The sequence below is a fragment of the Piliocolobus tephrosceles genome, chromosome 5 (assembly GCF_002776525.5).
Source record: "Piliocolobus tephrosceles isolate RC106 chromosome 5, ASM277652v3, whole genome shotgun sequence".
NCBI lineage: Eukaryota > Metazoa > Chordata > Mammalia > Primates > Cercopithecidae > Piliocolobus > Piliocolobus tephrosceles.
The window spans coordinates 142050919-142078065 of record NC_045438.1 but is presented as its reverse complement, the minus strand read 5'-3'; the positions used below and the strand labels follow the sequence as shown (position 1 = coordinate 142078065).

General features: G+C 44.4%; 1 protein-coding gene and 1 pseudogene across 2 annotated transcripts; both read left to right on the top strand.

The window, feature by feature from the left end:
• The first annotated feature begins 406 nt into the window (after positions 1-406).
• On the top strand, positions 407-23833 carry LOC111541052 (butyrophilin subfamily 3 member A1-like). The gene is given in 16 exon segments (XM_026446590.1): positions 407-579; positions 4501-4778; positions 5344-5691; positions 7094-7375; positions 8978-9178; positions 9331-9351; positions 9442-9468; positions 10463-10489; positions 10909-10935; positions 17012-17191; positions 17194-17217; positions 20216-20497; positions 21903-22032; positions 22034-22122; positions 22671-22813; positions 23478-23833. Coding segments are annotated over 14 exon segments (1764 nt in total). The 5' UTR covers positions 407-579; positions 4501-4693; the 3' UTR covers positions 22712-22813; positions 23478-23833.
• On the top strand, positions 22788-27147 carry LOC113219612 (annotated as a pseudogene). The gene is made up of 3 exons (XR_003306580.1): positions 22788-22813; positions 23319-23416; positions 24726-27147. The product of XR_003306580.1 is annotated as a putative butyrophilin subfamily 2 member A3 pseudogene (transcript).

Below are 27147 nucleotides of genomic sequence, written 5' to 3'. Positions count from 1 at the left end.
AAAAAAAAAGTGCATTGTGTCTCGTTTTCTTTCCATTTATATGTTTATTTGACTCTAGTAAAATCTCCTCTTCCTGCATATACCCATATTCATGCAAGCAAATGTTAGCAAACTGCCCCAATAGCATTTTAATTAGTGCACATCTTTCTCTCTTCGCCGCATTAAAATCTTTTCCCATTTTGTTCTGCTAATATTTCTATTATGAAAAAAGACATAAGATAAGTAAATATATAGAAATACTTATATACATATACACGCAAGAATGAAAGAGAGAAACATAAACACTAAGGGAGATAGGGCTGGAATTTTTCTTCAATGTGTACAATTCAATATACTTTCAGTTTTAATTTCAACCTTCCTCAGTAGTTTCTGCCCAGCAACTGATGAGAAACATCACCTCTAAGCCAATCAAAAAACTAATTCTTCCAAAAAGAGATGATTATTCCTCACAATGACCAGACAGCCTCTGCTTTCCTTTTGTTTTCTTCCAAATGGAGATTCAACCGTAATAGAAAGAATGGAGAACTATTAACTGCCTTTCTTCCGTGGGTTGTGATTTTCAGAGGGGAATGCTGAGAGGTAAGCGGGGAAAGTTGATTAGAGCCTGGGCTACAATGCCTGGGAGGACACGGGCTGAATCGCCGAGAGTGGGCATGCAGGGAGAGTACTTGCCCAAAGAAAGGGGTATGTGGCTGAGGGGGTGTGCACACACACATGTGGACACATGGAAAGGGGAGAAGTAGTGTAAAGAATAAAGACCTGCAGAGGTTGGGGTTTCGTGAAGAAATAGTCTAATTGCACGTTCTTAAGAAAGTATTGTGGTCAGAAAAGGGCAAACAATCTTTAAAACCTGTTCTGGCCAACTCAAGGCATCTATTCTAAGAGATTCTAAAAAGAGATGTCCCTTATAGATTCATATGTAAATTTGTTCATTACAGAAATATTAAAAATATAGAAAAATCTGAACCAGCATACATATACAACAGGCAGGGGATAAACAGACAATGCATGGTTCAATCATAAAAGAGATTTCCATGCAGCCTTTAGGAATCGTGTTTTTAATGAAGGGCAATTATTGATAATTTTAACAATGTTAGATCCATACATTACACCTTGTTTTGTATCTTTTAGAAACAGTATGTGTTTTCCTTTTACTCATCATTTCCCCCAAACCTAAAGAATGCTATCCAATCCAATGGATACAATCTATTTCATTGTATGAATATGCATTTTGTTTGTTTTGAGATGGAGTCTTGCTCTGTGACCCAGGCTGGAGTGCGGTGGCGCATTCTCAGCTCATTGCAGCCTGTTTCCCAGGTTCCAGCGATTCTCCTGCCACAGTCTCCTGGGTAGCTGAGGGGGTGCGCATGCACACATGTGGACGCACGGAAAGGGGAGAAGTAGTACAAAGAATAAAGACCTGCAGAGTTTGGGATTTGGTCAAGAAATATTCTAATTGCATGTTCTTAAGAATGTATTGTGGTCACAAAAAGGCAAAAAATCTTTAAAATCTGTTCTGGCCAACTCAAGGCATCTATTCTAAGAATTTCTAAAAAGAGATGTCCCTTTTAGATTCATATGTAAATTTGTTCATTTCAGAAATATTAAAAATATAGAAAAGTCTGAACCAGCATACATATACAACAAGTGGGGGATACACAAAAAATGCATGTTTCAGTCATAAAAGAGATTTCCAAAAAGCCTTTAGGAGTTGTTTTTGTAATGAAGGGCAATTATTTATAATTTTAACCATGTTAGGGCCACACATTATACCTTGTTTTGTATCTTTTAGGAACAGTATGTGTTTTTCCTTTTATTCATCATTTCCCCAAAACCTATGGATACAATCTATTTCATTGTATGAATATACAATTTTTTTTTTTTTTTTTTTTTTTTGAGATAGAGTCTTGCTCTGTTGCCCAGGCTGGAGTGCAGTGGTGCATTCTTAGTTCACTGTAGCCTGTTTCCCAGGTTGCAGCAATTCTCCTGTCTCAGCCTCCTGGGTAGCTGGGATTACAGGTGCATGCCACCATGCCCAGCTACTTTTTGTATTTTTAGTAGAGACAGAATTTTGCCATGTTGTCTAGGCTGATCTCAAACTCCTGACCTCAGGTGATCTGCCTGCATCAGCCTCCCAAAGTGCTGGGATTACAGGCGTGAGCCACCACACCCGGCCTTTACAATTATTTTTTAACATTTCCCTAGTTTGGGGTATTTCTCTTTTCTGCATTTGGCTATTTTAGATTTTACTGTATTGAACAGCCTAAAACATAAATTTTTGTCTTAGTTCCTGATTTTTTTTTTCTTCAATACTAATTTCTAAAAGTGGAACTTTTGGGTCAAAGCATGTAACTTTTTTGTTTTCTTTAATAGCCGTTCCTTAGTAAAGCATATAACTTTTTTTTAAGGCCCTTGATATATACATGGTCAAAATACTTCCAGAAATATTTACATTTTCACTACCAAAGTATATGACTACTACTATAGATATTTTATTGATTGATTGATTTGTAGAGATGGGGTTTCATTGTGTTGACCAGGCTGTTCTTGAATTCCTGGGCTCCAGGGTTCCTCCTACCTCGACCTACCAAATTGCAAGGATTACAGGCATGCACCACTGCTTAAACTTGTATTCCTTTATGCTTTTTTTCATTTGCAATATTGACTATAATCAGGAAAAAAAAATTAATATCCTTTAAGAAGAAGAAAAATGGGCCGGGCGCAGTGGCTCAAACCTGTAATCCCAGCACTTTGGGAGGCCGAGATGGGCGGATCACGAGGTCAGGAGATCAAGACCATCCTGGCTAACACCGTGAAACCTCGTCTCTACTAAAAAATACAAAAAAAAAACTAGCCGGGCGAGCTGGCGGGCACCTGTAGTCCCAGCTACTCTGGAGGCTGAGGCAGGAGAATGGCGTAAACCCGGGAGGCGGAGCTTGCAGTGAGCTGAGATCCGGCCACTGCACTCCAGACTGGGCGACAGAGAGAGACTCCGTCTGAAAAAGAAGAAGAAGGAGAAGGAGAAGAAGAAGAAGAGGAAGAAGAAGAAAAATGTATATCTCACTCTAAGGACAGCAGAGAACGTGTTAACTCAGAGAAAATGATAATAAAAATGATACCTCCTCTATAGCAACATAAAGAGCGGTTTCCAGAAGCAAAAGATGTGGTGAAATGCAATGTTTACTCTGGGTGGTTGCAAGATCCAGGCAGGGGTGGAGCATGGCCAGCTGCTCAGATCTCTATTTCCTTGTTTCCTTTACATCCCTGCCCACCTCCCTCTGCAGATCTTGTTCACAGAGGCCACTCCCTGCAGGCCTCATGCTCCTTTGTTTTGGAAGAAACTGTTGAGGAGTTAGTATTTACTGAGCAGCTAATATATAGTGTTCCTGTCACTATCGTAACTCATAATAATTATCGTTAAGTAATACATGAAAAGTTTTACATTTAAATCATTCCAATATTTTAAAAGTAAAGGGAGCAAAAGGCCAAGAGTCCTCTCACTCACTAGCCTCTGATCTTCAGATTAGCATGCATCTTTTGAGAGTTTTTCAGGCATTTGCATAAACAGTTATGCAGAAATGTATAGCTTTGCTTTTGTTTTTCAATTGAATCTTTAGTATAGTTCTGCAACATGCTTTTTGATCACTTAAAGTGTCTCCATTATCTAAGTTCATGACAATAAATCAACTCTTTTTACCTGCTGCATTGAATTCCTTCTGAGGGATGAGCCATCATTCCTCTAAGCAGTCTTCTGTTGGGTGGCTGGTTCAGTTGGTTATCACTTTTATACTTTAAAAATGGTGCTGCAGTGTCATTCTTACAGAGGCTTCTCTCTGTACCCAAGCAAGTACTTTGCTGGACTAGACATCAGGAAGTGGAATTGCTGGGCCAATTGTGCATATTCTGAGTTTCACACTTCATGATATTGTATGAGTAAATAAAGTTCCAATGGTTTTGTCCCATGTCTGAGACCAAATAGCTTGTGAATCTTAGAGCCTTTACTTATTGCTTATCCTCTTTGTGTCCCTAACCCTTATACCGTGGGCCTGGCCCCTTGTGGGTGCTCAGTAAATATTTGTTGAATGACTTTATGAAGAGAAGAAAGAAAAGATAAGTAAGGCCTGGTCTTATTTGCAGCTGTCTGATCACTAGCCTTGGATTAAATGTGGTGGGTTCAGCCCCTGACAGACTTCAGGTCCCTCACCAGGCAGTCTTCCTGAATCCCACCAGGAGTCCACTGGTCCATGACTTGACCATGGTGATGGCCAAGAGTTGGGGCTTTGAGGAGTCCACAGTGGTGGACACCCACAGTGGTGGACCCTGGTAGAACCAGGGAGTCCAGCGAAGGGGGTCCTGCATGAATCAGAGGGGATTGTGGTGGGTTGGACTTAGCAGGGGAAGTTTGGGGAAGTCATAGGATTCTGAATATTGTCAAACAGTAGAGTGAGGATTTTCTGATCGAATAACTGATGTGCATTTCACATAGACATGTTTTTGCAGGTGGTTTTCAGTGTTGGGACTCAAACGTAAAGACACTAAAGGACAGAAATCTTTGGCGGAGGTAAGATCTTCTTCGGTCACCATGCTTGAGTTAACTGTAGGGAAGTGGAGGTTTCCATCTGGAATTCTATAGCTTCTTCCAGGTCATAGAGTCTACCCCCCACCTTCTGGTGTCTCCTGATATGCAGCATGAATGAAAATGGGAAATTTCCTGGCCTGCCTTCTTCTCAACTTTCATGTCTGCGTCCTTTTGCTTCAGCTGCTCATGCCTCACTCAGGTAGGGAATGATTCCACGCTTGTTTCTGAAGCAGACAATTACCTGATTATGTTCTCATAGGACTTTTGACTCCTTCCCATACCTGAAGTCCATCCTGACCTGAGGGTTCACGTGTCACTAAGAGACAAATGGTGCTTCTGTTAAGATTGGTTTCCCCCTCTAGATTCTTTTTTTTTTTTTTTTTTTTGAGATAGATTCTCACTCTGTCGCCCTGTCTGGAGTGCAGTGGCGCGATCTCAGCTCACTGCAAGCTCCGCCTCTCGGGTTCGCACCATTCTCCTGCCTCAGCCTTCTGAGTAGCTGGACTGCAGGCGTCAGCCAACGCGCCCGGCTAATTCTTTTTTTTATTTTTTAGTGGAGGTGGGGTTTCACCATGGTCTCGATCTCCTGACCTCGTGATCAGCCCGCCTCGGCCTCCCAAAGTGCTGGGATTATAAGCATGAGCCACTGTGCCCAGCCTCCCCCTAGATTCTTGGTATCTCACCTTCCCTGTCTGAGAAGCACCCTTCCTCTCCTCACCCCAACTCCAACACCCTCTGACAGATCCTCCCCCTTGTGCCAACAGCTCAGTTTGCTGTGGTTGGACCGCCTGGGCCCATCCTGGCCATGGTAGGTGAAGATGCTGATCTGCCCTGTCACCTGTTCCCAACCATGAGTGCAGAGACCATGGAGCTGAGGTGGGTGAGTTCCAGCCTAAGGCAGGTGGTGAACGTGTATGCAGATGGAAAGGAAGTGGAAGACAGGCAGAGTGCAGCGTATCGAGGGAGAACTTCGATTCTACGGGATGGCATCACTGCAGGGAAGGCTGCTCTCCGAATACACAATGTCACAGCCTCTGACAGTGGAAAGTACTTGTGTTATTTCCAAGATGGTGACTTCTATGAAAAAGCCCTGGTGGAGCTGAAGGTTGCAGGTGAGCCTCCAGGTTTGGTTCTGAGAACACTTCTCTGTAGGATCTAGAGCAGATGCAGAGTCCCTCTTGCAAAAGTACTGCAGACACTCCTGGCTGCTCACTAGCAATTGCCTGCACTGCCTTCCAACTTAGCTTCTCTGAGCCCTTTAAGAAAGACACAGGTTTTCCTTTAGGAAGAATTCCTGCTGAGCCCTACATGCTCAAGTAATGAAATCCCTTCTGCTGGCCACCAGAGAAATAAGCTAAGTGAGGGAGGAGGGATAGGAAGCATAAGAAATCATCTCTTCAGTGAGATGTACACAGTCATTTGTGTTTAGTTGTGTACCAGGTGGCTTCTGTGGCCCCACTAGGTACATGCTATTGTGGGCCCTAAAAGACTGGGCTTTCGGGACTCTGTCTGCTGCCAATGTTCTTGAGCCAATGACCCTGTAGTCATGGGAGCTGTGTTTCTTACTTGTTGCATTGAGGAAGAACACACATCATGGGGAGCTGTGGTGGAGTCTCAGTGAGAAGCTGTTAGAGCCGACTTAGTATGTAATTTGGGCTTGTGTTAGGGGATTTGGGAGGAGGGTTTATAGACTTCAGCCTCTGCTCTGGATGAGATGTTGTCAGGAAGGTGTGCGCAGGTTGATTCTATGAGTGAGAACCTTAATCAATCTTATCTAGGAAGAAGGAGACTAGGGTGAGACTGAAGCTGTAATTGATGAAGGGACAGCAATCCCTGATTGTCGATGGGGGATGTTTGGTCATTGCTGTGGTTTGCACAGTGTTCATGTTTTTCTCTATGCTCACACAGGATGTGGGGTGGTCTTGTTTTTCCCATGATCCATCGTAGTCACAAAGTGCCATCATCTGATGCTGGTGTTCTGTGAAATCCTTTTGTTCAACAGGAGGACACTGAATCCTGTTGTTGCTTCCAGATGAGGGGGCTGCCCTTTTCTTTCTCAGTGCAATCCTTTTCCCTGTGGCTTCTGTTTAAGGGTTTGGTCAGTAGGGATCTGTAGCAGATGCAGAAGGGAGGGAGAGAAAATAGAGGTCTGGGTGCTTATTCCCTGGCTTCCTTCCTGCAAGGTACCCTCGGCCTGACTGCATTGCCTTGCTGAAGGTCACTGTCCCTCTCAAGAAAGTCCTCAATGCATAAATATCTTCTTTTATGTCTTCAAAACAGCTCCCTCTCCTCCTCCCTCTGGTAACTGGAGTGGGTGGGAATAGCCCCATTGTCACTGACCCTGGGATACTGCACTCATTCATGTAGCTTTCTCCTCACCAGGACCACACTTTTGTAAGCAGCTCTGAAATGAAATTCTTCTTGAATTATGGAATGTGAGCATGCCTGATTCCTTTTGAGACCCTCTCTGATACAGGAGCTCTCAAGAATTTAGGCTGATTCATCCTTCCACAGCACTGGGTTCTGATCTTCACATTGACGTGAAGGGTTATGAGGATGGAGGGATCCATCTGGAGTGCAGGTCCACTGGCTGGTACCCACAACCCCAAATACAGTGGAGCAACACCAAGGGAGAGGACATCCCGGCTGTGGAAGCACCTATGGTTGCAGATGGAGTGGGCCTGTATGCAGTAGCAGCAGCTGTGATCCTGAGAGGCAGCTCTGGGGAGGGTGTCTCCTGTACCATCAGAAGTTCCCTACTCGGCCTGGAAAAGACCGCCAGCATTTCCATCGCAGGTCAGTACCTGCTTGCCTCAGATTTTCTGAACTGAGCTGTGGCAGTTGAATGAAGCGGGAGGTGTTAGTGTCTGCAGTCAACCTGGGTCTCTGCACTGAATATAAGGCCCAAAACACGGACTTGGAGACTCCTCCTTGCACCAGGGGAGCTTCTCTCCTCCATAAAGCTGTTCTTGACACAAACATTTACTGAACATTTTCTGTCTGCCAGAAAATATGACAGGCAATGGGAATTGGGGAATAATTGTTAAGATAAGCTACTTATGTAAAGTCAAATGACAGAAAGGGAAAACATGTATGTATGTGTGTGTGTGTGTATATATGTGTGTGTGTGTGTGTATTTACAAACCCATATCATAGAGAAAGAGCTAATCTCCTTGAGACAGAAGATTTTAAAAACTGAGTAAAACATTTTAACAAAGGTCATACATTGTTTCATTTACAGAAAAAGAAATAACCCACAAACGAGTGCTCATTCTCACTCATTAGAGAAACATACTGAATCATTTTTCATTTATGGTATTGGCAAAAATCAAAACAAACATCTGTTGGTTGATAACACATGGTTATGGCAGGAATGTAGGAAGACTGTGACTCCTAGGCATATGCAGGGATGACTTGTAGATTTGGTGTGCATTAGCACAACCTCTATTGGGGACTATATAACAATATCCAAACTACATCTTTAGTGATCCAAAATTCTGCTTCTGGGAATTGATTTGGTAGATAAGCTTGCATTTGTGTGAGATGATCCAGGTAAAAAGTTATTTTTTATAGCACTGATTATGACTGCACAAGGTTGGAAACCATGCAGATGTTCACTGCTGGGGAACTTTCATGCAATAGATACCACTCAAGTGTGAAAGAAAAAAGAGAGAATTCTCTCTATACTGAAGCAGAAAAACCTCCAAGATTAACTTTGCACAGAAAGAGCAAAATGCAGAGTGGTGTGTATGGAATGCTATCTTTAGTGCAAATGAGAGGAAAAACAAGCATATATTTTTATTTACATTTTTAAGTTAACAAGCAGTGCCATAACATCCACTAGGTGTCAGGCACTTTATAAGTTTTAATTTAATCCTTCTCACTTCAGGAGAAGGGCAGTAGGAACAGAGAGGTTAAGTAATTAGTCTGAAGTCACACTGCAAGTCACCTAAAGGAGCCAGCATTGACACCCAAGGCCTCCAGCTCCAAAGTTCCTGTTCTTAAGCATCATATTAAGTAGACTAATTTGAAGTCAAAAAAGGGAGGGTGGGAGGGAGGACTGGGTGGATGGGAGACTTGTGTGACTTTTTATACACATGTGCATGTGTTACCTATTAAAAAGTTGAAATAGAAAAAAAGTGTATGATATTCTCTAGTCACTCACTTTCCACATGAGAGGCAGACATCTCAAGAGAAGGAATAGTAGCAGCCTCTAGTGGGGGTTTATCAAAGTCTTACCCACTGTCCTCTGAGATTTTAGGATGAGAAAGATCATTTAACCTTGTGAGATAGATTCCGTGCCCTGTGACCTGGGTTGAGCAGCTAACACCTGGGGTGCTGCAGTCTGGGGAGGCTGAGTGCACAGGCCCCCATGGCCCACAGCCCTTCCCTTCACAGGCCCCTTCTTCAGGAGTGCCCAGAGCTGGATCGCTGCCCTGGCAGGGACCCTGCCTGTCTTGCTGCTGCTTCTTGGGGGAGCCGGTTACTTCCTGTGGCGACAGCAGGAGGAAAAAAAGACTCTGTTCAGAAAGAAAAAGAGAGAGCAAGAGTTGAGAGAACTGGCATGGACCACAGTGAAGCAAGAAAAAAGCACAAGAGGTAGCTGACCCGGGAGTTTACCTGAGCTTACAGGCCAAAGCCCAAAGACCTCATACCCATCCCCACCCCAGAGCTGGGTTGTTTTTAAGGTTTATTTTTTAGAGAACTCCCTCACCTGTAACAGTTCATTATTTTTTCTGCTTATTTTCCAGAGAAGCTCCAGGAGGAACTCAGTAAGTTCCCATTCCCCCAGAGACCCAGGCATGTCTTCCTGTCCCTGCTTTATGAGCCTTGATGCATCTTCCCTGTTCCTTCCATTGCAGGGTGGAGAAGTATGCAGTACACGGTTTGTAAGTGACTGACATTTTCTCTGAATTTGAATCTTTAACTGTCTATGCTTGAATAGTTTCCACTCTTAACCTTTTCCCCAAGGTTAGGAAGTGGTCTTAGATCTCTTTGACTAAGGAAAGAAAATAAATGTGCCAGTTCCTAGTCATTGCCAAAAAAAAAAAAAAAAAGGAAAGAAAGGAAAAAAGAAAAAGAGTGTGACTCATTGGAATAACACCCAGGAGGAGTGTTTCTTTTCTGCTCTCTTTCTCTCTCTCGACTGCTCTCCAAGAAAAGATGCCTTCAATTTATCTCTACCAGGGGCCACAGACTCTATAGCCCTGCAAAGCACTGAGGAATATCCAGGGGCACACTTGTAAAGGAAGGGGGAAGAGGTGGATGAAGTGCATTCTCTATGGTAGGAACTTCACTCGTCATTTTACATAATCTATAGGCTCCAGAGAAGACAAAGAACAAAAGATAACAAAGAACAAGAAAATCAGAAAAGAGATAGGGAGAAAAGTGTATCTGAGAAACAAGAGTGGCTTGAACAGTTGTTGAGTTGGTACCAATTTATTCTAACTGGCTTCAAAAACTAGTCCCTGATATTGCTCATTACATTTCCCAAATTCTTTTCAGGGTAAGGTAGGAAATTACAGATTTAAATAGAAGCATCTTGCACACACACACACACACACACACATATATATGCATATAGACATGGTGACACCTATGCCCAGGTACAGCAGGATAGATACATTCCAAATATATCAGCTGAACACCATCAGGAAGGAGCTCTCACAGTGTCTGCCATGTTACTAGCATTCGAATGATGTTCCTGGATTTGATATTAAGAACGACATGGTAGAAAGAATTGAACCTGCAGAGGAGGAAGATGCAGGTGGTTATAAAGAAAAAAAAGAAAAGAAAAAGATTAGATTAATGTAAAGTCAAGGGAATAGGGCCAAATCAAACATGGCAAGTTAAGGTGACATCTCTACCTTTCTTTCATTGTAGTGGGAGAGAGACCTTCAGCCTATAATGGTGAGTGAGCCTGATGCTCTCTGAGTTTGCTAGGACACGTGCCGTGAACATTTCAACCTTTTCTCTGCTGTGACCCACTGATGTTCTCATTTGCATGAATCAGATTTAACCAAAAGACTCAGTTTCTGTATGGTGGGGGGTTGATTTCTGCTTTTCTGGAGAATCTGAGAGACTCCTGACCCTACATACCCCCTTGCAAAGCCTGGCCATGCAGCCTGTACCCTTCATGACAGAGGGAACGGAGTCCACCATTTTTTAGAAGGTGCCACCTCTGATCCACCAGAGTTGTAGAGAAGGGAGGCTGGACCCTGGAAGAGATTCACAAGAAAAGGAGAGAAAACATGTAGTGAGGAGAGAATGCAGTGGGGAAAAGTACAAGAATACTGACCTTTTCCTTATCTGTGTCTCCTTCCTTTCAGAATGGAAAAAGGCCCTCTTCAAACCTGGTGAGTAAATCACTGTATGTTCCCTGGACCAACAACCTGAGGGACTATTTTCCTTTTCCTTTTTATTTCTCCCACTGTTGTGATTTGGGGAAGAAAAGCTCCCATGACTAGGAGAATTTGGGGTAGGCAACAATAAATTCCAATCTGAAAAGTGGGCCCATCTCCAAGACCCTTCCTGCTGAGAGCCCAGGGAACCAGGGTGATTAGATCTCTTGGGCTTCCTCAGACCTTCCTGGGAAGGAAGACACATAAAGGGTGGAGCTGAGGGGAAGGAGACACACGCTGAGTGATACTGTGGGGAGAGTGAGGATGGAAATGCCAAGGAGAGTAGGCAATGGCTGCCCAAAGAACTTAGTCCTTCCCAGACTTCTCATACCACCCTCCAGCCAGTGCTTCCTCAAAAAATGTAATGCTTCTGAGCTTTGGCCTCCATATTTTTAGGTGATGATTTCAGTCTGTGTTTGTGGGGGTTGAGGTGAAGACTGAAGGAATAATAAATACTCATTGGTCAAAAACCTAGTAAGAAGGAGATGATGAATTCAAACTAGGTGGCTGAAGAAGGTTTGCGGAAAGGAGGGTTAAGGGAAAGCAACAAGGAAAAGTGCAGTGCTCCCATGGTTCCCAACAGTGGGGAGCTGTCTCCATCCCTAGCCTGGGAGGGATAGGGCGGGGAGGCAGTTACTGGAACCCAGAGAAGGAGGTAGCTCAAAGAGAGGGCTTCCTGAGAAGAGTCATCAGGCCTTGTTAGAGCCACACCAGCTGCTGCAGGCAGAGAGGAAGCAGGAAAATAAAGGGTGTGTCTCTCCTTTCTTTCTCCTTCCAATCTTCTATCAAGGCTTCCCATTGGCCAAACCCATCAGCAAACCAGAGGACAAGGGAGCCCAGTGGCACTGTCCTTAGAGGGCAGATTCCTGGGGCCCAGAAGAGGGTGGAGAAAGTTAAAGGGTGGAGAGTGAATCTAGGTAATATAAGGCCCCACATAGAGCCCAGCACAGAGACTGCCTTGCAGCTATTAGAACATCAGGAACTTCCTTCATGCCCTGCTGTGGGCTGAATAAATAACATGATTCCCCTATACTATGCTAGAGATTCGTATTTTTATCCCCATTTTTCAGGTGAGGGAATGCTTTAGACGAGGCTCTACCTTGTTAAATAAATTGGATGTATGGGAAAATAGACTGCAGAAAAGGGGAACTCATTTAGCTCATGAGTGGTCGAATGAAGGTTGAAAATTAACCTCTGAGTATAAAGCATTAGTGGGCAGAGTCAATGTGGGGAGGGAAACAAGAAAAATGTAGAAAGAGGATCCTTGCTGCTTCCTGAAGCCGTATCAGGGTGTTGGGTTAGGCAGATGCTGAGGCAACTCTCATTTCACCCTCCTCTTCCCCTCTGGACACAAGATATCTGGGGCTTTCTCTCCCGGCATCAGTGACAGAGTCACATTCAGGGCAGGCTAGGGACGCCAGGCTCTGGACTCAGGTCTCCTCAGCACAGCCCAGGTCTTGTATGCTGAGGCTCTGAAATCCAGGAAAAATGGTTAACATCATGGACACTTCCTCAAACTCTCTACAGCGGATGTGATTCTGGATCCCAAAACAGCAAACCCCATCCTCCTTGTTTCTGAGGACCAGAGGAGTGTGCAGCGTGCCAAGGAGCCCCAAGATCTGCCAGACAACCCTGAGAGATTTGATTGGCATTATTGTGTTCTCGGCTGTGAGAGCTTCATGTCAGGGAGACATTACTGGGAGGTGGAGGTAGGGGACAGGAAAGAGTGGCATATAGGGGTGTGTAGTAAGAATGTGCAGAGAAAAGGTTGGGTCAAAATGACACCTGAGAATGGATTCTGGACTATGGGACTGACTGATGGGAAAAAGTATCGGACTCTAACTGAGCCCAGAACCAACCTGAAACTTCCTGAATCCCCTAGGAAAGTGGGGGTCTTCCTGGACTATGAGACTGGAGAGATCTCATTCTACAATGCTGTGGATGGATCGCATATTCATACTTTCCTGGACATCTCCTTCTCTGAGCCTCTATATCCTGTTTTCAGAATTTTGACTTTGGAGCCCACTGCCCTGACCATTTGTCCAGCGCCAAAAGAAGAAGAGAGTTCCTCCAATTCTGACCGAGTGATGAATTCGGTGTCTCCCTAGAGACACCAGTGACCCTGGGCTTAGCTAGGGAAAGTGGGGGAGCCTCAGGCTGAAGTAACTTGTCTCTGCTTCTCCCTGCCCAACTTAGAGCTGAGGGCCTCCCCCTCCACAGCAACCAATCACAACCATAAGCTACAGGCACGCACTGAAGCACTTTACTGATACTCATTCAATTATTCATATGTCAGTTGTTTGAGTTTAGTACCATCTTATTGTCCTCTTAGACAGATAAGGAAACTGGGGTTCAGAAAAGTGAATTAACTTTACAAAGTAGACATGACTACTTAATAACAGAGCTGGGATCTAAACAGCAGTAACTAACATTAATGGAGAACTTAAAAATGTTCTGAGTGCTGTGTTATGAACTTTGGTGGATGTCACTCCTTTAATCCTTACAACACCCTGTCGTATGGTCTCATTTTGCAAGTATGGAAGCTGAGGCAGGGCAACATTAAGTAACTTACATAACTCATGCAGTAATTTGTGCAGCTGGGAGATGGTCAGCTTCAGTCCCTGGCCATTTGCCCATTCTTTTCCACCTGGATTCTTCCCTGATAGGAAGAACCCACCTGTAGCCCTGAGGTTCTTTTCCCAGGACGGCTCCAGGGTAAGGATCAGTGTAGGTGGTTGTGGTGTTGACACCCCTGTTGACTCCTTCCCAGCTGATTATCAGAGCCTTAGACCCAGCACTCCTTGGATTAGCTCTGCAGAGTGTGTTGGTTGAGATAATAACTTCACCTTACCCACATGACACGTGATTTGGAAAGAGACTAGAGGCCACACTTGATAAATCATAGGGAACAGATGTGTGCCCACCCAACAAATGTGATAAGTGATCGACCAGCCAGAGCCAGCCTTCCTACAGTCAAGGTTTCCAGGCAGAGAAAATACCCTAAAGCTTCTCTGTGGAAATTTGGATGAAGGAAACTAGAAGAACTACAGGGATTTTTTTTTTTTTTTTTTTTTTAAGACAGAGTCTTATTCTGTTGCCAGGCTGGAGTGCAGTGATGCGATCTTGGCTCCCTGCAGCCTCTACCTCCCGGGTTCAAACAATTCTTCTGCCTCAGCCTCCTGAGTAGCTGGGACTACAGGTGCATGCCACCATGCCCAACTAATTTTTGTACTTTTAGTAGAGATGAGGTTCACTATGTTGGCCAGGATGGTCTCGATCTCTTGATGTCATGATCTGCCTGCCTCCCAAAGTGCTGGGATATAGGTTTGAGCCACAGGGTGCCCGGCCTACAGGGATATTTTTAATCCTGTTATGGACTCTGTCTCCAGGAAAGGGATCTATTCACCCCTGCTCACTGGAGGATGTTAAACCAATATTCCTTTCAACTGCAGCCTGCTAGGGACAAACTACTTCTCATTTTCATTATTATTATTGCTCACCACTGCATCCCCTCTACCTGGCATGTGCTTGTTGAGTTCTAGTTGTTCAATAAATTTGTTAATAAGGCTTACTCTTCAACTTGGCTTTTTCTAGACTCTAATAAGTCTACTCAGCACAGCAGAATAGTCCACACACCCACTGTACTCCCCACAGTTTCAGTTTACCTCATTGCAGTGTTTTCACAAAACCTTTATTGTATGTGTTTTCTACTGCTGCTATGATGAATTAGCACAAATTCTTAGACTTAAAGCAACACAAATTTTTGGTTCTCAGTTCCATAGGTCAAAGTCCAACAGGGACCTCCCCAGCCAAAATCAATGTGTCTGCATGCTGGATTCTTTTGTGGAGACTCTGGAGAACAATATGTTTTCTTGTTTATTCAAATTGCTGGCAGAATTCAATTCTTTGCAATTACAAGACGGAGGTCCCAGTTGCTTACTGATTTACAGCTGAAGGCTCCTCCCATCTCTAGAGGCTGCTGTTTTTCAGCTCGCAGCTCCCTTCTTAAATCTTCAAAGCAACAATTATGCATTGAGGACTTGTCAATCTTTGAAGTTTTTCTGGTTCTTTTTCCATTGCATCTCTCTGATTCTTCTGCCTTCTGCTTTGTAGAGCTCTTGTGATTCGATTAAGACCACCCAGATAATTTAGAATAATCACTAAATTTTAAAGTCCATAACCTTAATTCTATAAGGTCCATTCTGCCATGGACCTTATAGGTGATCATTGTCACGTGTTTCACAGTAAACATCACTAGGTGTGTATGGAGGGAGGAGCACTATTGAAGCTACCACTTATTTGGGAAATCATCACAGGAAACACAAGAGAAGAAATAGTGAATCACAGAAGAGGAAAAGCCAATTGTGTGAGGAATGGCATAAAGAGTTCATTAATGAGTTACCATATAGACAACTCGGCTTATCCCACCCAGGAACTGTAAGAAACTATATGAAATTGTGAAATATACATCAGAATCTTCCTAAAGCCTGGGGACCCTTGTACATTTATCAACACCTCCCATCTTCTTTTGCTTAAATTGGTTGAAAGTTGCCCCGGGAATGTTAGTTCTGCTGTACTTCAAGGTTGGGTTGTGCATCTGCAAAAGAAAAAAAAAAAAAAAAGCAAATACCACTGGTGTTAGAGAAAGCAGAGGAGGAGGGACACAAATAACTGAGGTCAGACGTTGTTATCCTTGAAGGAAGCTGTGTTCTTCCACTATTGGCAGATTGTAATAGGCCAACAGAATATGGGATGGGACATGCCATTCAAGGTCCCTCTGCCCTCCTTGCACCACATTCATTTAGCATTAGTGACCTCTTGTCTTCTAATGCATGTCCGTATAGCATGGCCCTGCAGCCTCACCACCTGGACTGGCTCTGGGATGGACACCCGACCTAGGCTAGGCCAGGGGACCTTCAAGTGACATGTGACTAGCTGCACCTGTAGCACGTGTGCATGGGAGTTGTGGGAAGAACTCTTCCACTTACATTATGGTCCAAAAGAAGAAAAGAAAGTGAACTGCGGAAACAGAAGACCAAAGCACATGTGCAGAGAGGAAGCTTCAAGATGGAAGGAGTTTGGGCAACTTTCTCATCTTTTTTTTCCCTTGGAGTCCCAGTATCATTCTAGTATGTTCTGGGAAATTTGTTCTCTTGAGACAAGGTAAATTTATTGAGTAATATTGTTGAAGTATGGAAAATTAGCAACTTGCACAACCATTGCACTATGCTCATTGATTCTGTGAGTCAGAAATCTGGAATTTGAAAGGGGCAAGGTAGGAATGGTTTTTCTCTTCACCAAGATGTCTGGGCCTCCCCTGGAAGGACTCCATAGCTGGAGGTGACTCAAAGGAAGAGAAATGCCCAAATTGCTGTCAAAAATTGAAACTCGTTTGCAAATCAAAATAAATGTGTATACTACAGTTGTTTCACCCCAAATAATCAAATATGAATGTTTAAATGCTTAGTCAACATTTTGAAATTTTAAATCTTCATAATCCTGTGTGTATTTTACACTTACAGCTCATTTCAGTTGGAACTAGCTAGTGGGTAGGTGCCTTATTGCACAGCTCAAGTTTACAGTACACTCAGGCACAGCACTAGATTGGGGAATGGAGGAAATTCTCCTCATGGGGCACAGGGTGGGTGGACAGAGGGTGCTCAGGGCAGGCTTCCCAGGGTTTCCTTCATGAAACAGAAGCAGATTTCATAGTTACTGCTCCCAGGGGTGCTGTCGACTAGCCACAGCTACTGGTCCCCAGAATTCTCAGCCCAAGAAGACCCTATGGCCATGGAAAGAATATTTTTGTCCCTGCAACATCTGCTTCCTTTCCTGCCTTAGAGGTGTGATGGCTGGTGTCTTTGTCTGATTCTGCCCCTGTATTGAACAGCCCAGGTCGCTGTCATGGGGCCCACTGATCTCATCCTGGCCATGGTGGGATAAAACACTACGTTACGCTGCCATCTGTCACCCAAGAAAAATGCTGAGGACATGGAGGTGCGGTGGTTCCAGTCTCAGTTCTCCCCCACAGTGTGTGTGTATAATGATGGGAGAGAGAGAACAGAGGAGCAGATGGAGGAGTACCGAGGGAGAACCACCTTTGTGAGCAAAGACATCAGCAGGGGCAGCGTGGCCCTGATCATACACAACGTCACAGCCCAGGAGAACGGCACCTACTGCTGTTACTTCCAGGAAGGCAGGTCCTACGATGAGCCATCCTGTGCCTCGTGGTAGCAGGTGCATCTCTTCATTTGCTTTGTTACTTTGGCACAGTGTATCTTTTGGGGAAAGTATGTCTCCTAACTTCTGGCCCATTGCAGACCAGCACAGTCCTCTTTCCTGGATCCCCTTTCCACAGGGACAATCTCCCTATGGAAAGAAGATTCCAGGGAAAAATCCTTCCTCCTGCACAAGGGCCACCATGAGCGAGTTTGCCCGGCTAAGCCGTGGACTTGACTTCTTGAGAAGCACCTGCAGAACTCATCTGAGGCCATGAGCAGGGGAAAATGGTGAATCTCGGAAGAGAAGTCTTATGCATTCCTTAGCACTGAGCTCTGCACTTCTGAGAGTGAGAGGAGACACCGTTAATAATTGTCCAAGGACAAACTGGAATAAACAACAACTGCTCAGAGAACTATGATATTTGAAATCTTATTTCTTGATAAATATTAATCCTGACTTCTTTCCTGAAATGCTGATTGCAAAGAGAGTGACTTATATGTAAATATAGGGTTTTATTAAAGCAAGACTTAATACAGAAGCAATTTTTTTTTTTTTTTTTTTGAGACGTGGTCTCGCTCTGGTGCCCAGGCTGGAGAGCAGTGGCAGGATCTCAGCTCGCTGCAGTCTTCACCTCCCAGGTTCAAGCAATTCTCCCTGCCTCAGCCTCCTGAGTAGGTGGGATTATAGGGATTATAGGTATGCACCACCATGCCTGGCATATTTTGTATTTTTAGTAGAGACAGGGTTTTGCCATGTTAACCAGGCTGGTCTCAAAACTCCTGACCTCATGTGATCTGCCCATCTTAACCTCCCAAAGTGCTGTGATTACAGGTGTGAGCCACAGCGCCTAGCCCAGATGCAAAATTATGTTCCTGCTGACTCCACAGAGAAAGTGTAAGAATTTATCTGGCAGGGAATACACAAGGTTTCAACATAGAAATACATTTAAACTGGAATTTCTAGGAGTTTGCTAAAATGATATTAAGTGATTACCTCAGTCTTGGGGTTAGTTTATTGTGCTTTAAAAAGATATATTTGAGGACTGAAAAAGCCTTTCAGGTGCAGGATAATCTGTGGTGGCATTTCACTCCATCAGACCAGAGGAGGTGAGGACTAGGGAATTGGGTCTGTCCCAGGGGACCTCAAATCATAGCAAGTAGGAGACCCCATCTTTGCTACTCATAATGGCAACTTTGCATGTGATTAAAACAGAATATTGTGGAAGGAGGCTTTCTTGACCCTGTGTCATGGCTGTGTTTGTAGCAGCACTGCAGGGTTGGCCAGTTATGATTTCTACGTGGCAGCAATCTGCTCCTCCCTCTCTGTAAAACTGACACTGGCCTGGCCTTCTCTACTCTGAATTGGGTTGCTGAGGACATTTTGTTTGTTTGTTTACTGTATTCTCTTTGTTAGGTTGGTTGGTGGCTGATTTTGCCCTTAGATCTATTTTGTCATGCTTCCTGTATTGAACCTCATGGAATGTTTTGAAGAACTTTGTTTTCCAATTTACTAAATTATTTTAATTCTTATTCCACTGAGCCTTTAAATGTACAAGTAGTTTTATCTCCTGATAAAAATTAAAGTGAGCCTGGGTGACATGCAAAAACCCATCTCTTTAAAAAATATATTAAAAAATTAGCCATGCATGGTGGCACATGCCTGTAGTCTTAGCTATTTGGGAAGCTGAGGTGGGAGGATCACCTGAACCCAGGGAGTTCAGGCTGTGGTGAACCACGATCATGCCACTGTACTCCTGCCTAGGCGATAGAGTGAGACTGTGTCAAAAAATAATAATAATAATTAAATTGAGCCACAACAATAGACTTAAGTTATTGGCTTAATTTCCTCTCTTTGCCATAATTTGGAGACTTTACAAAGGAATTATTCAGAAGAAGTTTGGATGTTCACACATGGCTGAAGCATCCCCTAGGACCATGCAGCTCTTTCATACCTGGTATTCACTTTTATTGAAGATTCATTAAACATGGATTGTAGTTAGGGTAAATCTAGATTCTTAGGATTTTTGGTGATGATCTCTGATATTGAAAAAGTGATATGGTTATCTTAATCCCAAGAGCATCCAGATCTTTCTAATAAATTTATGTTCTCAAAGCACTATAAGAAAATCGCCCCACCTGTGCAACACTTTGTCTCTACAATAGAATAAAATGTTAGCCAAGCATGGTGGAACATGCCTGTAATCCTAGCTAGTTGGGAGGCTAAAGTGGGAGGATCTCTTGAGCCCAGGACTACAGGGCGCAATGATCTATGACTTTGCCACTGCACTCCAGCCTGGACAACAGAGCTAAAACCCTGTCTCTAAAAAACAAAAGAAAAACAAAAGAGATGTTGCCTAACAGACGGAGCCTCTGGGAGGTAAACTGTGAATTAGGATTAGGGTTGGCTTTGCAGGCTACCATGTTGAGGCTCCTAAAAACCATCACCTACTATGGGTGGGAGAGAGCTGCGGTTATGTGAAGCCCTAACCTAGACAGAGAAGTCAATATCTTTAGGTCAAAAGGTTGCTTAGTATTCTGCCTGCCTGGCAGATTTCTGTCCTTCTACTTGTTACTCAAGAGCTTCTGGAAGCTGAGGTCTACTGAGAAGTCGTCCTAGGACCAGAAAGTGAACTCCACAATCTGCCTGTTTGAAGTTGGAGTTGACAAACCACCTTAAGTGAGAAAATTAATCTGGCAGGATAAATTGAATAAGCATTTATAGCAGACACTTAGATGCTTGGTGCTGCGATGGGGCCTGTAGGTGGAACACAAAGAAAAGGGTACAATGGGATCCGTTCCTCTTAGAGAGCTCACAGTTTATGTGGCCCATTGGTCTGCTGGTGTTCTCCAACATCAAAATTCTTTCTTCCTTACCCTCATCCTTTGTTTCTTCCTTCCTATTTCTTGCTTCCTATCTCCCTCTGTTTTTCCTTTACTTTCTGTCTTCACAGAAGTGATGCAGTCAGCACTGAGACACTACTGCCTTTTGGCTGAGCCCTGGTATCTCTCCCCAGGACTGGACTCTGAGCCCCTCATTGAAATGAGAGACCACGAGGATGGGGGCATGCGGCTGGAGTGCATGTCTAGAGGGTGGTACCAGAAGCCCCTCACAGTGTGGAGGGACCCCTACGGTGAGGTCGTGCCTGCCCTGAAGGAAGTCTCCACCCCTGACACAGACAGCCTCTTCATAGTCACCACAGCTGTGATCATCAGAGACAAGTCAGTGACGAACATGTCCTGCTCTATCAATGATACCCTGCTTGGCCAGAAGAAAGAAAGTGTCATTTTTATTCCAGGTTAGTTAACTGCTCTCTGAGACTCATCGAGTGCATAGGGGATCCTCAGCACACAGATGAAGCCCCAGAGTGGGGATGGGGGCAGCAGTGTGGGTGGAATGGTCCTGACCCCTGTGGAGCTGGAGGCTGCAGCTGATATGAAGCTTCTCTAATCCCTTTTCACAAAAGGAGAATCAAAGAGTCCCAAAACTCAAGAGTAGGAGCCTCTTCTCTGAGGGCCAGCCTAGTCTTTTTTTTTTTTTTTTTTTTCCTGCAAGGTCCTTATGATGCAGCAATTTTTAAACATTGAAAACAACCATGACACATGGAGAGAGAGTGGTGTAGATAGGTGACTCTCTACACTTGGTGCTCCTGTATACTGCAGCCATCCCTTCCTGCCCAGGGGATTTTCCAAGGAACAGAGCTGGGGAAAATCCTTATTGATACACACTCATAATTCATTCAACAAATGTTCAAGAAGCATATTGTATATTCCAGACACTGTTCTAGAAACCAAGAGTAAATCATTGAACAAAATATATCAAGATCTCTTCCCTCAAAAAGTGATTAAATAATTGATCATATATTCTATCAGATGGTTAGAACATCTGTAGGAAACATTAAGCATGGAGGGAATAAAGAGAGGCAGGGGCCTGAGACATTGCAGTTATTAAAAGAATGGTCAGGGAAGACTTCACTGTAAAGATGGAAATTGAGTCATCTCGTCTGATGGCAAGGAACCATCAGATGCTTAAGGACTGAGCATCCCAGCTATTGGAAGAGCATATGCAAAGTGCTTGGGGAAGGAACATCCCTAGCAGTTTCCAGGACCCTCAGGAGGTGATGCTGGTGTGGCTGAAATGGAGTGAGTGCAGGAAGTGACAGGAAGTGAATTCACAGAGGCAATGAAAACACATTATACATGGCATCGCAAGCCACAAGAAGACTTTGGTTTTTGGAGCGAGTGACTTGGAAAGTACTGGAAGGATTTGAGCTAAGAATTAACATGATCTCACTTGGGCTGGTCTGCTGAGAATAGACTACCGATAGTAAGGGCAGAATAAGAAGGAAGGCACTGCAGTATTCCAGGTGTGAGGGATGGTGGCTTGAGGCAGGGTGGTGGCTTGAGGCAGGGTGGTGACTGTGCTGACTCAGCATGACGGGTTAGCTTTATGCACATTGGTCCTTCCCATGGTGACTGCAGATGCTTCTGCTCTGCTATCTCTGGGCCTTGGCCCTGGAAGCCACTGAGGTGTCAGCCAGGGCTGAGCCAGCATCACTTTCTCCATCTCAGTTTTCTGAGGGAGAAACTAACAAAGCAGGTGGCTGAGGAGCTCTTGAGATGTGTTCTTAGCTCTTGAGATGTGTTCCTCTCACCTGGATATTCTGTTTCAAACTAAGTGGACATTTCTGGCTGCCTTTTCAGAATCCTTTATACCCAGCAGATCTCCCTGTGTGGTGATCCTGCCTGTTATCATGATTATTCTGATGATATTCATTGCCATATGCATCTACTGGATCAACAAACTCCAAAAGGAAAAAAAGATTCTGACAGGAAAAAGAGTGTGAAGAGGAAAAGAAAGAAACTGCGCTAAAGGAACTGGAGAAAGAATGTGTGGAAAAAGAGAAAGAACTTCAAATACAAGGTAAAAGAGGCCAGATATAGTGGCTCAAGCCTTGAATCCCAACACTGTGGGAGGCTGAGGCAGGCGGATGACTTGAGCCCAGGAGTTTGAGACCAACCTGGGCAATAAAGTGAGACCTTATCTCTAATTAAAAAAAAAAAAAAAACTAAAAGAGTAGGAGGACAGTTCACCATTATAGAAAGGACACAACTCTCCCAATACCAGTGTACGGAAGAGAGAGGAAATGCACAGTAGCAGCAACAAGGACTTGGAACTCTCATGTCCTTGGAATGAACCTCTCAGAGCTTTCGTTCTTTCATTCTGCCGGGATTGCACTCATTCACCTGGCTACATAAAGTACTAAATGGTTGGCAAGAGCAAGTGTAACAATGTACCAGTACTACCTAGCCACCTGATCACATATCATTTCTGGTTTCTGACAGTGCCTTAAGGCATGAGGGAAGGGAGATGTTGCTGTGCATAGAAAGGACGGTTCCTGGATTGTTTACTATAAACCCAACTTCTTTTAGTTCTTCTATTGAAGACATGGTTTTGTTTCTGTTTTTCAGAGCAACTTCAGGAAGAATTGCGTAAGTTTAGCCTTTCCTGAACTACTCCGTGTACAATTTGTGTTCTGCACATTTAGCAGCATCTCATGACATTCACCTCCGTCTGTCCCTTGCCGGATGGAGAAGAATATTCTCACATGCTGGTGAGTGCCTCTGATGTTCCCTCAGATCTCAGCTTTCTCCCACTAGCCAGCTAACAGGACTCATTAGAGAAGATGAGCAAGGGGCCCAGGGCTAGGCAGGGATAGCAGGGAGCTGGGGTCAGGTCATCAACAGTGTCCCAGCAATGATGCATCATGGCTCTTCTGTCAGGGGATCCCGGCAGCTCTCAATCCACCTTATGGTTTACATCTCAGTATCCTTTCTCTTTTGGAATAATTTAATACATGATTACCAGAGATTTCCATATATAGTAGCTTCCCCAAGACTTATGCTTCAGTGGTTTTTGCTTTCTGATGGATCAATTTAAAAGAAGACAATGCTGTCTTAGCAATTTATATACTAGGGATGGTGTAGACTGTGCATAGTTGAAGGCCCGTGTAGGGAAGAGGCTATAAAGGTTCCCAGTCGGCCTGACAGAATGGTATACAAATAAGTGGCCAGAAATGCCTTTCTGCTCCTAAGAGAGCACTGATACTTTGTGTATAGCCTGCCAGGGGAGGGAGTTCGGGTGAGTGGGAGAGCACAGAACCCAATTGCCCACTCCAGTGAACACTTCCCATCTTATGATTCAGCCCCTCGTGTCTGTAAGCACCACAGAATCCAAGCTTTACCAGATACCATGACACATGGACCTTTCCTCTTTAGGTGAATTTCAAAATTGCCACTGTCAACTTGGGACAAAATAGCAAATTGTCACAACCAGACATATTAACTTGGGGAATGGAGGAAATCATTTTAACAGAATAGAAAGGTAAACTGAATCAGTAAGAATGAATGCAGATGGGAGAGGCCTGCAGAATGCCTGGATTCTGGAGCATTTCTTGCACTGACAGGAAATGGACCTAGGTAGGCACCTACATTTCCTATACCTACCTATATGTTCTTTCCCCAGTTCTTTTAGCAATTTCTTTCCTTTCCTATTCAAATCCCTTTTCCCCAGACAGAATCTTTTTTTCCTTTTGGAGTTTGTTGATTCAATAGGTATACAGAAGTCATACCTGCAGACATCAGACCCATGTTGTTGAAGCAAAACTGGATGGAAATAGTTCCTCCCTACCTTTGCCTACAGACTCCTCAGGCAGCAGGTTTTCTTTTGGGGACATTTATTTTTCTTCTTTATCCTTGAAGGGTGTCCTTGTCAGTCATTTAAATCAGTTGTCATCTGGTAAAAGGAACACATAGGACCAATGAAGAGGCCCTTTATCCTCCCGGACAGTGTGAAGGGAATGACTCACCTTAGTTGATCCACTGGGGAGAGGAGGAGCAGGACATAAAGCCTCTGTGCTGGTTTGATCCAAGTTGGAAAGTTTCTAACTAAAGAAAGTCCCAGAGATCATAGGTCTTGAATAGAAAAGGGAATAGATCTTAGGATGCTAAAAATGTGAATGATTAATTTGGGCTCATTTCCTAAACTCTCTGGATTTCATAAAGCCTCAGTTCTGAACTTGAGGGTACTGCTTCTGTCTCTGGAGAGACAGAAGTGCAGCTTCAGAGGCCAGGATGATGGCTCATACCTGTAACCCCAGCACTGTGATGGGGCAGAGGTGGGAGGATCAACTGAGGTTGGGAGTTTGAGACCAGCCTGACCAACATGGCGAGAAACTCTGTTTCTACTAAAAATATAAAATTAGCCAGGCATGGTGGCACATGTCTGTAATCCCAGCTACTTGGGGGGCTGAGGCAGAAGAATTACTTGAACCCAGGAGGTAGAGGTTGCGGTGAGCCGAGATCGCACCATTGCACTCAGGCCTGGGCAATAAGAGCAAAGCTCCGTCTCAAAAAAAAAAAAAAAAAAAAGTGCAGCTTCAGTAATTCTCGGGTATGAGCTGCCTGGGATCAGGGGGCCTTCAGGGAAATGGCCCCTACGTGAGGATCACCCAGCAGCTGTCTGAGACCTCTCTGGGGACCAGGAACCACACAGAGTTCCTGAGACTTCCTCTGCAACCAGTGTGGTCCTGGACCCAGACACTGCTCATCCTGATCTCTTTGTGTCAAAGGACAAAAGGAGTGTGACATTGGAACCCTCCAGGGAGAGCATGCCAGACAACCCAGAGAGATTCAATAGTCAGCTTTGTGGCCTGGGCCAGGAGAGCGTCTCCTCAGGGAAACATTACTGGGAGGTGGAGGTGGAAAGCGTGATTGAGTGGACTGTGGGGATCTGTAGAGACAATGTTGAGAGGAAATGGGAGGTCCCGCTGCTTCCTCAGAATGGCTTCTGGACCTTGGAGACGCATAAAAGGAAATACTGGGCCCTGACCTCCCCTAAGTGGCTTCTCTCTCTGGAGGAGCCCCTTTGCCAGTCTTCCTGGACTATGAAGCTGGAGACGTCTCCTTCTACAACATAAGGAACAGATCACGCATCTACACATTTCCCCATTCAGCCTTTTCTGTGCCTATGAGGCCCTTGTTCAGCTTAGGCCCTTGACAGTCGCATCTTAATCTGCTCCGCATTCACAGGAGCCAGTAGGGTCACGGTGCCTGAAGAGGGCCGGACACTTCACAGAGCAGAGACCCACCACAGCCCACAGAATCAGTTCCCTGTCTCACAGCCATGGAGATAAGCCCTGGCCATCTGCACAATGCACAATGCCCCTGGTGGAAGACATGCCCTCCTCCCCTCTGGTCACACAAGAGAACCTCTTCCAGCTGCCTCTTTCACACCCACTCCAGACCTCAGCCCCTGTTCACCTCCTCATTAGGTGTGGCTTTAGTAGTTCCTTTGATTTTAACTATGAGACGGGAACAACTAGTTGTTCCACGGCTCCCAGCCAGGAAGAAACTGTGAGAAGCTGATTGGTAGTGAACCTGCTGTTTAACATCAGGGTGGCCACATTGAGCCCAGTATGCCAGTTGGCACCAGATGCTGTGGACTTGGAATGAGGCCAAGAGGAGTTGCCAGAATATGAGAGGAGGGAGGAATCCATAGGACCAGCAGAGGGAAGAGGGAACCAGATACGTAGGTCAGAGATAGAGGAAGTGGAATCAGAGAGCTGGGAGGGACCAAGGTTGTAAGGATGGCTAAGTCCCACTATAACAACTAAGGGGTCCCAGGAGATGATGGCTGGTTTCCACCCAACCAGCCATCATCTCCAACCAGGATTTCCACAGCATACACCCACAGGCCTGGACCTGGGACGAAGATGAATGAAGAACATGGACTCATGTGGATGTGGTTTGGCTCACGTATCCCTGCAATAAACAAGGAGTCAGTACGCAGTCCTTGGGTGTGGTTGAGGTTTGAGGTCCTGGTTGAGCAGGGCAGTAGTGGACCAGGTCTGCCACAGCATTCAAGTTCAGTGGGGGCACCAGGGGCTTCAAACTTCCTGATCTAATTATGTCTTTAGACATTTAATAACTATTGAGGGCCTTGAGGAGCTTTTGTCTATTCGGGTTGATATTTGTTAATATTTACAGCATTTGACACTAAAACAGAAAATGTTAAAATGTTATTTACTAATTCATGTTAAAATATGATGAGTAAACCAAATATAGGTTAATATAAATAGAATATTTTGTGAAAAATCAACTGCTGTGTCCAAACAAAAGAACAAGAAGTGTGACAAGGGTTAACTTTTTTCAAATCTAATGTCTGGCTTAATAAAAGATGTTTGTATTCTCATATCTGCTTTTATATTAAATCTATTTGTATATCGTAGGTTATATAGGCTCTAAAAAACCTTATTGTACCCTACCGAGAGAATGAGATCAAAAACAACAAATGTTATATTATGATGATGATGATGAAAATAGTATTAACATTGGGGACTCCTTAGGAATATATCAGAGTTCTCCCTAGGAGTCCCCAGACCATATTTGGAATAGAGGATCCTGGAAGTGAATCCATGAGCTGCTTAATTTTAAATGTCAACTTGACTGGATTAAGGAATACCTAGACAACTGGTATATTATTTCTGGGTGTGTCTGTGAGTGTGTTTCCAGAAGAGATTGGCATGTGAGTCAGTGGGAAATTCTCCCCTCCTATTGGCTGGGAGCCCAATACGATAAAAAGGCAGGGGAAAGGCAAATTCTTCTTTCCCTTGAGATATTCTTCTTCTGCTGCTCTTGGACTTCAGAACTCCTGGCTCTCGGGCCTTTGAGACTGGGGACTTGTACCAGAAAGTCCTGGGTTCTCAGGCCTTTTTGCTTTGCACTGAGATTTACACAATCGGCATCCCTAGTTCTGAGGCTTTCAGACTTAAAGTGAGCCATGCTACCAGCATCTCAGGGTCTCCAACCTACAGACAAGCTATCATGGGATTTCTCAGCCTCCATAATCACATGAGCCAATTTCCCTAATAAACGCCCACTCATCATA